We start from the raw sequence: 12,332 nt of genomic DNA, 5'->3' as shown, positions 1-12,332 counted from the left end.
ACTGAAGAAAAAGAAAGAAGGAGGAGAAAACAAATATGTTGGTATTTGGCTAAAATCCCAACTTTCTTAATCAACCCATCTTCCCCTAAATCTTACAGATGGTCATTGGTCTTAGATACAATTTGTGCTGTAGAACTGATTCTATTTGTAGTTTTTTTCCCTGTGGATTCTTTCAGAAAATATACTTAGTTTTGAATCTGTACATTATACACAGTGTGTGTATGTGTGTGAGCCCATATAGTGAGATTGGACATATTTTTCCATTAGGTTTTGGCACAATTATAATGTGGTCTTACCCCTGTAATGCTTTTTGTGTAAAGGTAGTGAATATTAAGACTGAATCTAATAAGTCGTATGAGGTCAATTCCATGAAGGCTTATCTCTCTCACCTACTCAATTCTGGCAGCATGCTAAATCATGGGGTATTAAGAAAATACAATCCATGCCCTTAATTTTGTGGTACAAAAGCATATTATTTTTTTTCCTCAATGCAATATTCAGATCATGAAAATATCTCGATGACTAGTTTTGGCAAGAGTATATCATGTTATGAGGAAATGTTTTGTTTTTAATTCCTGTTAATTTAACATTATTTCAGACTTAAAGACAGAAAAATGAAGGACAAACAATAAATACATTTGTCAAGATGGACCAAGTTTTTAGGGTCAACCAGTGGCCACAAATCTATTTTAAAGCTTTCCCTGTAGCTCTTTCTAAGGAAACTTTGCTTATTTTACTCTCATGAGATTCCTTTTGTATACCTCACTCATCCTTTGACAGCATTTACACTGGCAACCCAAGTAAGTAGAACTGAAACATTTTTCACTCTTTTAGAAAACTACATTTAAAATACCACCGAGTGTTTCTTTTATCTCCCAAGTTTGTATAAACTGGATTTGTCCTCAGCAACGATGTGCCAAGTGCATCTCTGGCACCTATATTTCCCTTTTAGTACATGACCCCTGTGTGCACATATTTGCATGCACAACTACATACATGCATTCTTGTGCTTCTATACAAGCTTGTCCTTCCAAATGTTCATCCATTCTTATGGCCATGGTCACATGTTAGAAATTTCCTAAGCACTTTCACAGAAAATGCAAAGCTTTCCAATGTGTGTGATTAGGAAAGGTCCTCAAAGTGCATTATTAAAGGGAAAAATAAGGGGGAAAGTGCTTCATCCCTCTTTCTCCCAGGATTAGGATGTGAAGCATGGTGTCTACAAAGCCCTGGCCACCTAAGCCATCTGTGCACTAAGGAGAGAGAAAGGTGTGGAGGATGAAGTTTACTTGGTTTTGCAGTAGGCCACCACACACATGATGCCGACCACCAGCAGGGCGATGCAGATGCCGCTTATGGTCAGCACTCTCTTCTGGTAGAGCTCCTCCGCTTCTGGAAAGGGGTGAGAGCAGATGTCATTAAGGTCACTTATAATTGCCAGGATTTACTACAACTGAACAGCTGGCATGCTGCATGACATTGTCCGTGTTCACAAGAAAATAAATACAATTCCTTGCATTACAGACATAATCTAAGAAACAACATGCTCTGTGCTACACTTTGAGCATCAATAACAAAGCCAGCTGAGTCCATTGACAATAAAATAATATACTCTAAAAATTATACCAATAACAAGCTATATATATATATATATACATATACATATATATACATATATCTTTATAATATAAAACTGGAAAATTATAAACGTTAATTATAACATAGCAATTTGGTTAAAACATGGTAGATATTTTAAAATCTTTTGCAAAAATTAAAAAAAAAAACTCTTGCAAAGACAACAGAAATAAACACCATTAAAAGGAGCTAAGATTGGCAGCTCTGATACTCTCCTTTTCACCTTCCTCCCTTCTCCACCCTCACCTCCAACCCAGCTATTTATGTCATCATTCATATCCAGTGGTCTTTACAAAGAGTCATTTCTAATTAAAAAAAATAAATTAAAAGACATTTGCAAACATGAACTTGGCTTGTAGTTAGCAAGTACATTAATGTAAGATTGCTTTGATTTAATAGTAAAATGTAAAAATATAGTTAGCATAATATGGAGTAGCACTGTATCCAAGTATTAGTCACTGTATCCAAGAAAATCTAATGTGATGGGTAAGGTAGTCCTGGAGCAAAATTAAGCTTTGTTCTTTGGAGGACAATGCCTATCACTTTATAAGGTGAAATTAGAGAACTGGTTTATTTGTCCAAAGAAACCAGTCACTAGCACAAATGATGTATCATTTGGAATAGAGTGTTTCTTCCTACATTGGCCAACTTGGCAAATTAGTTAATAGATATTCTACTAAGGAAGTATGATGCTTAGAACTTTGAACTAACAGTACTACTTTACTCTATGTGCAATTATTCTCTAATTCATGGAATTTTTTCTATTTGCAAATTAGTTTCTTTGGGGGATAACTTGATTATACTAAGGTAGGTCAGGTTCTTAACAAGATTTGCTGACTTAATGGGGACCTTGATCCCTTAGGAGCTGAGCTTTCAACAGTCTAATTACATTTATTGGAAGATCTTCACAAGTTCACTCAGAAAGAGAACTCAGCCAGTACATAGTAAGTAACTCTTTACTTGCCATGATAGTTATTAAGCTGGTCAAGAACTGGAGAATATTGTACAGATGACACTGGCTTATCAGAACATCAGCAAGGGACCCTTAAAGAATATTTCCATCATACATTCTCAGTCTCAGCAACAATAACTTTTAGTCTTTGGAGACAGGGCAACTCACAGGAAGTTTTCTTGAGATGAAAAAGTGAATTTTAATTTCTAGGACACAGTGGACCTTATCATTAAACAAAACATTTCCTACAAGCCGAGCCCATGATAATCAAATTCCAGTTAACAGGTCAAGAACATTGTCAAATCAAATTAATAGAGCACTGATTATTAACAGGAGGAGAAGGAGAATAGAAGTCAGTGGGTAAAAGAGTAGAATGCTGCATAGATTATACAAAAACAAACTGAAGGGGTTGGAAGTAGAAAGGAAAAACAAACCAAGAGGACAGACAGGCTGACAGAATGACAGAGAGAGCGAGGAAGTCAAGTACGAGGGAAAACAAGGTTAAAAGTTAGGGAGCCTTCTGAAGTCCCTGGCACAGCATGCCTGATACTAAGGGAGGAACAATAAATAAATAAAAGAAAACCAGAAGGAGGAGATGCTTAGGTGGAAGAAAAGGTGGATGCAAAGTTGGAAGGGTTATCCCATACAGCATAACTTCTACCCTAGGCTAGCAGTTGTGTGCAAGCCACAATTAGAAAGCAAAGCAGCTGGTGCATTGCGATGCAACACTGCAACCGGAGACATAGAGTTGGTGTCATGGATTTTTGAGCCGCAAAAGTCAAACGAGGACATGGAATGTGAGTGCTTATATGTTAATTGCTTGTGTCTGTTGCCTCCTCTCCCTTCATAGCCACAGGACAGGTAATTCATTTTTATGAGTTTTTAACTGTGAGCTGAGGCTGCTATAACCTCCCTTTCTGACCTTGGCATCCCAATCAGTTTTTAGCATATATATGTAAGAAGCAGAGGTATCACCCCACTGTTCCTTCTCCATGGGGCCCAGGATGCAGAACAGGGATCCTTCATCTGTGATGAATTGGTTAAGGAATATGAATGTCACTATTGCCACCGGGAAGGGTGGAGCCCTGAGTTTTCCTCTTTGGTTTACTCTTTTTTAAAAAAAAAAAATATTTTAAAATGGTAAGGCTGGGGTGAGGATGCAGCTTAGTGGTAGAATTTGCCAAGCATGGGTTCCATATCCAGCTCCACCAACAAAACAAAAGGCAAGACCTTAGTTGCACCTGATCACTGGTAACCTGACATTCTACCTTTAGAAAAAGCTGAGAAACTGCTTCTACAAACCTCAAAAATGGAGACATACATGAGGGCTGGACAGGGGAAAATGATATTGTGCACTCTCAGGTATTCCTTTTGATAAACTTTCATTTGGTTGTTGCTATGAAATAGATTGAGTTGGATTTGTGAACAATGGCCCAGAATGACTGGCCCCTTCTTCCTGTGGTACATAGGAAGATGGTTTCTAGTTGAATGATTATTTCATGGGAATAAAAAGCTCCATAAAGGACAAAGGATAATATAAGAGTACTAAAATGAACTAATTAAAGGCAAAGCCTACAGAACACAGACCTGGGATTAAAACTCCATATTCACATCAACATTTAACTAAATGCACTACAAACATTTCTATATGACTTTTTTTAAAAATGATTTTGCCAGATCATGTAATCTCTACAATAGTAATATGCTGAGGGAAAAACACTTAGAAAACCATAGCAGAAGGACTAGGTTCTTTTATCCCCCTTTGCTTCATAGTTTATTCTTTAGGTGGCAGGGCCCATAGGGCAAGAGCAAATCAGAACTCTGCTGAAAACCAAGAATCTGTCAGTCCAATTGGGGGATCAGTCTTCCTGTATGGAAATTCTCCTGGGTTGCAATGCTGGATGCATTGTATGAATCAGAGCAAGCACATTTTTCAGTCTGATGTGCCCAGGCCAAGGACAGAGCCCTTGTACTTCTCAGTTTGAATTGATCTTTAAGATCAAATTTTCTTAAAGGATGCAATGGCCTTGACTAGTATGCTCTGAGGGCTTTGGAAAGTGAGTCTTACAGGTAGGTAGATGCCAGCACATAGTCTTCACTGACCCTTGAAAGATCTTACTGAAGTAACTGTATATCTCAACTATTTGACTTCATTATTTTGAAATACAAATATTGAATTCTATAGTCAGAGCCAAAATTTATAAAGGAGGAGCTATCCTATGAGTGACAAGGGGTAGGGGGAGTGGCAGGATCTTTTTCCTCCCTGCAGAAACCGGAACACTTTTTATCAAGAGGGAGGAATCCCCAACAGTGATACTGCACTCCCTCTTGGGCTCCCTAGTCTTGGGAGACACTTCTTGATGCCCAAAGGCTTATGCATATAAATATGGGCTTTCAGCAAAGTAATAGTTTTCTTCTGGATTTTTTTTTGGGGGGGGGGGGGCTGGAGGTGTGGGAAGTTCATTGAGTTGCTATCCCTGTAACTGCTAGAGCTTGCAACTGCCTCATTTGCCACAAGATAAGAAAGTATATTAGGGGTGGACAGTTGTTGACATCCAAAAAGGCCGTAGGGCACCCCTGCTGCATGATGTCACTGAAACCCACTTCATAGGAATTAGATACTGTCCTGTTAAGCAGGACATTATGCTGTTGAGCCCAGACCCTGTTCCAGGGCTGCATGCAGCATTCCAGCGAGACAGCCTGACCTGGCACTATGAAGACCAGGCAAAGGAGCACAGCTTCCTGTTCCTTGCAGGACTGGCTTTTTTGCCCCACTATTTAGTCTAAAGGCCTTCGGGAGTATGCTCAAGTCTCATCTGCTCATAAGAGAGATTTTTTATGTTCACAGTGTGAAATTTTCTATTTGATTACTTGTCTGGATCATCTTAGTGACTCAAATTTAATTCCATTAGCACTGGAATTTCCACCTAAAATAGAACAAGGCTTCTTTCTTTCTGTTTTCTATTTCCTTGCTCATTAGATAATGAAGTTGACTAGAGTCAAACATGAATATCTCCAGAAAACTTGAGTGATTCAAGTCTGTGCACGTAATACTGTGTTGCACTGCAAGGGCTTTTTCTTACTATATTAAATAGATGGTTTTATATTGTATCTTAAGTGCCCATCAGTTAAAAGGTACTGTGTTTTTTAAGCAGGTACCATTTAAAGCTTCCTTTGTTCTTATGCCCCTAGTTTGAGGCCTTGTGCACCACTCTAACTTACCCCAGTTTTTTTTTTTTTTTAAAGGATAGCCAAATCCAATCAGTGGGTCGGTCACACAATGTGGGATGTACATGAATGTAGCAGCAGGGGCAGGTGGTTTTAAACTATAACTGAAGGAAAGTAGCTTGAGACTTTAAAAACTGCTGCATTCAGTAACATTTCAATAAACTAATCATAGATTGACAGCAGAGAAATCATTGTTATAGCTGTATGATCCCTTCTAAAGAAAAAGGAAATTAGTTAGGAACTGAAAAGTAAGAGTAGGAAGGGAAAAAGATTTCAGCTCATAGGCTCTAAAATTCTGCAGGCTAAAAGGAATGATGATTGGTCCATACCCATAAATTCAATCCCAAGATGCTCTGCCAATGCAGAAAGTTGACAAAAAAAGAAAGAAAGGGAAAAAGTTTCAGAAAGAGCAATACACTGCACTCCAAAACACATTACACATGACTATTATAGCTCTCTGTGCGTGCACATTGAACAGGACAAATGGGTGGTTAACAAAGCAGCGCTCAGGTATGCCACTCAGTCCACACAGGAACTTCTGTATTTTAGATAATGCGCAAATACCAGCACATTCTCTTTATTAACCCTTAAAAGACTTTACTGAGGGAGAATTTTCATAGCTGAACTATCCTCTCTACATTCCTCATTGCTTGAAAATAGCAATGTTATTTTATTTTTAATCATCAGAAAAAGCACTTGGTATTATTTCATTCTCATTTTAATAATGTCCCAAGGAAGTAAATTATTATTTTTATTTTTATATTTACTGAAAGACACATAATGGCAGAGCCAGGAGTAGAAGCCAAAGGAGAGTAATTTGGTCTGAAACTTTTATCACATTGGATTTATGTTTTTCATTGCTTGTGTGTAGTTACATTTCAGTATTTATTATTTTTTATTTTTATTTCTAATATGTTTCTCCTTCCACTTCCTTCAGTACTTACATGTTTCATTCAAATAAAACAATAAATGCTTCTACCTAAAAAAATCTGAGATAGGCATGTGAGAAACTGGAGATTGCTTGCATTTTTTCTCATAATTTCTGTGTGGCATTGGACAACTCTATGTGCCACTTTTTCAGATTGCAAAAACTTTTTTAAAAATTTATTTTTTATAGTATGTGTGGAGGGGAGACATAGTTTCTAGGATCCTTTGATTTTAATTTCATACTCTTTCAAGTAAAAATTAGAGCCAATTAGATCATGTCTCCACAGTGCTGGGCTCTGGTGGTCACAGGTACTAAGAGGATCTGCAGGGAAAGAGACTCAAAAGTGTGAGCCCACAAACAGCAATCCTGGCAAGCTCTGGACACTCTTGGATTTCAGAAAAGCAGAACCTGCATAGGCTCAAATAAGGAAATGGGAAAAAGAGGCAAAGAAAGAAAAAAAAAGGAAAAAAAAAACCCAACAACTTCAGGAAGGGCACTTTTCATTCTTATAACAAAAATTGATAGTCCAGTTTCATTGGGTGAAAGTTTGAGGATTTCTCTTACTTATGTCTGCATGGCATAAAATAAGGTCTATATTTTCTTCCCTTGATCACAGATTTGAGAGATGCCAGAATGAGACCTTAGCAAAATGAGCCATCTCTTAAGTTTGAAAAAAGGTATATGGAGGGGTGTTATTCAGTTTGGGCATGGAGAAAGCTCCTCCTGCAGAGATGGGAAGAGTAGAATGTATGAGTTGGAGTCATCCTGGTTTCAAGTCCTGCCTCTGCCATTTAATGATTGAATGACTTTGGAAATGTAAAATTCTCATGTGATACACTTTCCTCACTAGGCAACCCTGTGGAATAAAGGAGATATGAAAAAATGTTGCCCAGCAGAAGGAGTTGTTGACATTTTGAGAAACAGACACATCTAGAGCTATACCTTGGGGCACTTAAGGCACTCAGGTTGACTTTTCACAACTTTTGTGCCCTGGAAAATTCTGCAAGCCCTTGGGCTAGATCTAAAAAATAAACTTTAAAACTTGCAGCACCTGAAGGAAATAAAACTTCCCAAATTAAAAATACATATGTACTATGTATTTGATAATGGGAAGCACTATATATTATTTTCTTCTGCCTTGGGTCCAATGTACTCAGACAATAATCTGAATTTTTCACTAATTAAAATCTAGGGAGTATAGAGTTAATTTGGTTATATGAGATATTCATAGTAGAATAAATTATTCAAATCCAAACAAATTTCTTTTGCCTCTGAACAATATTCAGTTTGCCAAATTGACATTTTTCCCCATTTGCTTTCTTCATGTAAACTTTGGCACATTGATGTGAAAAAAATTCATTTCTCAAGGAAATCAATAATAAATTTTCAAGAATGTGACCCAATTTCCCTTTTATGTGCCCCTCCATCTCTTGCTTTTCACTTCTACCAGTCAGTAATATTTTAAGGGTTAAAATCAAGACATATCTAGAGTAACTCATTCCAAAGATTCATTTTTCCATGCCTACGTGAACACTGCTAATGATCTATATTAGTTGCATAGAAAGCTTGGTTAAGTTTTCAATAAAATTAGTAGCATGCCCATGCATACATATTGCTGCATTTACAGTTTTATAGGTAAGTCTGTGAGCCTAACTATAATTTCATTTCAAGGGAAGTCATTCATATCAGGCAGCTCCAATTTCAAATAATTCAATGGGAAATTGGTATTTAAAACTGGAATCTTCTGGCCATAAGCCTTAACAAGGAAACAAGCATAGAAAACATGCATTGGTCATTCTAGATCCGGAGCAAAAACTGCTCTAATTTATTTCTACTGTTGGTGGTTACATTTCTTTCATCATAATTCAAAAAAGCAGAATATGCAAACACTTTTCATTTTGTGAAGAGGTTATTTCTATCTGTTCTATTTAATCTAATGTTGGCTTACTCTCATTATGTATCACATGCTTCCTATTGAACTGCTGCCTAGCCACTACATTTTTCAAATTAAATTAATAATTCAAAAACACAAAGGTTACTGTAAACAATTTAGTTTCCTTTTCTACATGTGATTTCCTGCTGTGCCCTCGGTGATATAAAAAATTAATTTAAATCTAAGAGTCTTCAGAAACTATTAAGTATTGACTCACTAATCCTTTGCCTTAGGATTTTATAATTACTTTTAGAAAACTGATTAACCTGGAGGTTAATTTAAATTTTCAACTGCATTAGTGGAAAGAACAATAAAACAACTTTCTTTCACCAAAATTATATATCCATTGCAATTATGGTTTCTGTTAAAATTTTGAGACATTCCAGTATTTGTTCTGTAACATCTTGGAACTGTTTATGCAAATAATGTCGAAGACTGTGTAGTTCTGATTTCTTGTACCTTTAAAACTTCTAAAGGAGTTCTCTTAATGCCAATTCCAAACTGGAGCAATTTAGTGTCTGACTTTTAATTTTAGACTTACCTTTGTAAATGTAGATACTTTTATTTTCACATATGCCAATCCATATTGTCATTGAGCCCTTTGAAATGTAATAGCAGACTTTCTCCTTATTCCCAGGATCCACATGCACATGAAAACACACATACACACACACACACACACACACACACACACACACACACACAGTAAAATCTCACACTCAGTTGGAACTTATGACAATTTTGTCATAGATGGAGTGTCTTTGTTCTACTGTTATCAGGATACCATTTCATAAATACATTATTACAATAGGTTTTGAAAGTATTTAGAAATCCATGAAATAATTAATACAATAATAATGTATGATTCACAGCTACTTTTAAGGATATGGGATAAATTTAATCATTTTGAGAATGTGCCTAAATGTTCTAAAATTGCATTCTTTTAAAATATCCTGCAGTTTGAGCTATTCTCATAACTAGTTCTTATTATTTGTTAGCTTCTATAGGACATACTTGCTCTTTACTACCGTTATCTTCTGAAGTTGTGAATGCTTTTTCCTTTTTTCTTCATGAAGTCTACATATTGATTATGAATTACATGTACACACACACACACACACACACACACACACACACACACCATGCCACATATTGGTGAACACAATCATATTACTTGGGATTGTGTCAAGATAGGTCAAATTTAAAACTGACTAAACTTGACAATATTTCCTTAGGAAGGGCTATAAATACATTATATTTTGAGAAAAATCACTGTCATATAAAATATACATTTGTTCCTTTCTTTCTTTTAAATACATTTTTATAAATTAAAAAATGGCCCATGAGATATACTGGCCAGAATTACTTTATCAAATCCTAATGATGTGTAAATTTTATGTCCATAAACATTCAAAATATTGTAATTCCTTTGAATGCTATTTTCAACTACAAATGTGGTTGGGTAGGTTTTAAATATTTTTCTTTGAGGCTAGGGACTACCTTTTACTTCAAATCCATGTAATGCCCTCCAGACATTATGTTCACAAGCAAACAAAAAGTGACCTTGCTGGAAACACATTCTAGCCTTTTCTTAGCCTTCATTACTATTTGAACATGAAATTCTTAAAGCAGCAAAAATTTATTTTGTTGTCTTCTATGTAGGAGTTTGCAGAGAGAAAAAATGAGAATTTCAGGCATAGAGAATTAGAGAATGAACTCTGTGCAAGACAATCTGGAAAGCAATGTCTGATTGGAAGCTCTTGCTTTTCCAGACATGAGGCATCAATAATGCAGTCATTACATGTTTTGTTCATAAATGTGCTTCCTATCAATCTTTGTTAAATCAGGTTAAATATAAATGCTAATTTCCTGGATGTCTTCCAAAAATGTCATTGAGAGCTTACTAAAGAATTTATTTAAGGAGTCACACTTTGGAGTTCACAAATAGAGAGTGGCTATTTTAAAATTGTGTCTTGTGAAAGTGAAAATGGCCCCAAAATGAATGAAAACATTTTGTTTGGTTATCTCTATCAGATCTAACTGCATTAGTGTTCTGGGAAATATCTTCATGTTTAATAGTTTTCTTTATATAGTGATCCAACATTGTCTTCAATGTACAATGAAACACCAAAATTTTAAGAAATAACTTAAATATTCTGAATTGTCATTAATTTCTAAAATTTGATTTTATTGTATTTGTATAATCATATGGCTTTGCTAAATCTATGCTATTTAAATACAAACACACAGATTTCTAAAAAAATGGGTCAGATATTCAATAAATTTGTTTTTTTTTCCATTATATTTTTAGCTTCCATCCTATCTACCTTAAAAAAAATCATCCAGAGCTAAGGAGAGAAAATTCCTGCCTAACATACTTAAATATTTGTGAATACAACAAAGACTATGTTTGAAAAATGAGCAATGCCAGTTTGCCATTCATTTAATAATAGATAGCCTATGGCAACCTCTGATATGTAGCCTATGTAAATATGTTAAGTATTATTTCACTAAATAAATGATAATTATGGGTGTAATCTCCCCATAAGGGATTCTAAAATTCATTCTGATAACTTTTATAACTGTTAAAAAATCCTTATTCATCGTGTGCATCAAAAACAAGGACAAATTTGATTATTTTAAGGTCCCCAAGTGACCAGCTTGTTTCTTATGTTATATGAATTTAAAGTGCAATAAACTATGACATATTTTTCAGGGTGAGCAATTTACAGGAAGTGGCAAAACAGGGGTTACCAATTCCAGCCCACTGCCTGCTTCTGTAAATAAAGTTTTAATGGAACACAGCCATGCATGTAAGTCCATGCATTATTTGTGGCTGGTTTCATGCTACAGTGGTAGAGTTCTGAAGCTGTGATAATGATGAGATTACCACAAACCCTAAAATATTTGGACAATACAGAAAAAATACCAACCCTCGACCTAAATGAATAACCAAAAATGGATCTATGTCAAATACATTGTTTTGAAAGTTACAGAACTTAAAACTATAATCCCAGTTCACAACAAAAGGACAAATACATAAGTTAATTATACGTGCAATTATACACAATGTGAATTGGGTATTTTAGGAATAATTTTCCAAACATCATGAAGTCATAAAAAACGCATTGTGATTTTCCTGTTCTGCATTAAATACATACATATATATATATATTCTAGAGTTAAACTGTTCTATTTCAAAGTAACACATTTAAAAAATAATAACTATTTCTTCCTCAATTTACCTTTGAAACTAACATAAAGACATGCTAATATAAAGAAATGCTAACATAAAATGGTTCTTTAAACTAGTTCTGAATTACTTGTTCCCTAAGCAACATAAATAGAAGGCAGGATATTTCATTCCTGTTGAAATGTTTGCTTTTAATTTTCCTACTCAGTGCTTTTCTTTTTTAATGCCTACATGCAAACTGTTTGGTTAATGAAGAAAAACATCTGAACTCTTTTGATGATGTTTATTTGGTATAAATAACACACTCAGAACCAAAATTAACTTACCATCATTTTGAGTGCATATTGGTTACAGCTTAGCAACAGCCTTTTCAGGATGTTGACATGGTATACAGAAGATGGTCTGTTCAGTGCAATGATTTTATTTTATCAATAAAAGTGAGACTTTTAAATGCCTTTATTAT

General features: G+C 35.3%; 1 protein-coding gene across 11 annotated transcripts in view; it reads right to left on the bottom strand.

Annotated features, from left to right (window-relative positions):
- NRG1 (neuregulin 1) overlaps positions 1–12,332 on the bottom strand; it is a gene marked incomplete at both ends in the record, with an annotated part of 1,011,199 nt that overhangs the window by 7,336 nt on the left and 991,531 nt on the right. For 8 of the 11 annotated variants that reach the window (XM_081269697.1, XM_081269695.1, XM_081269689.1 and 5 more), the window contains one exon: positions 1,290–1,392. In XM_081269697.1, coding sequence (XP_081125823.1) covers positions 1,290–1,392 — 103 coding nt within the window. Of the gene's footprint in view, positions 1–1,289; positions 1,393–6,144; positions 6,169–12,332 lie in introns of all 11 variants that reach the window. The other 3 variants (XM_081269696.1, XM_081269694.1, XM_081269699.1) reach the window with 1 other exon arrangement.

The sequence above is a fragment of the Spermophilus citellus genome, assembly GCF_964194105.1.
Source record: "Spermophilus citellus genome assembly, chromosome: 16".
In the NCBI taxonomy this organism is placed as follows: Eukaryota; Metazoa; Chordata; class Mammalia; order Rodentia; family Sciuridae; genus Spermophilus; species Spermophilus citellus.
This window is presented reverse-complemented; position numbering and strand designations above follow the sequence as displayed.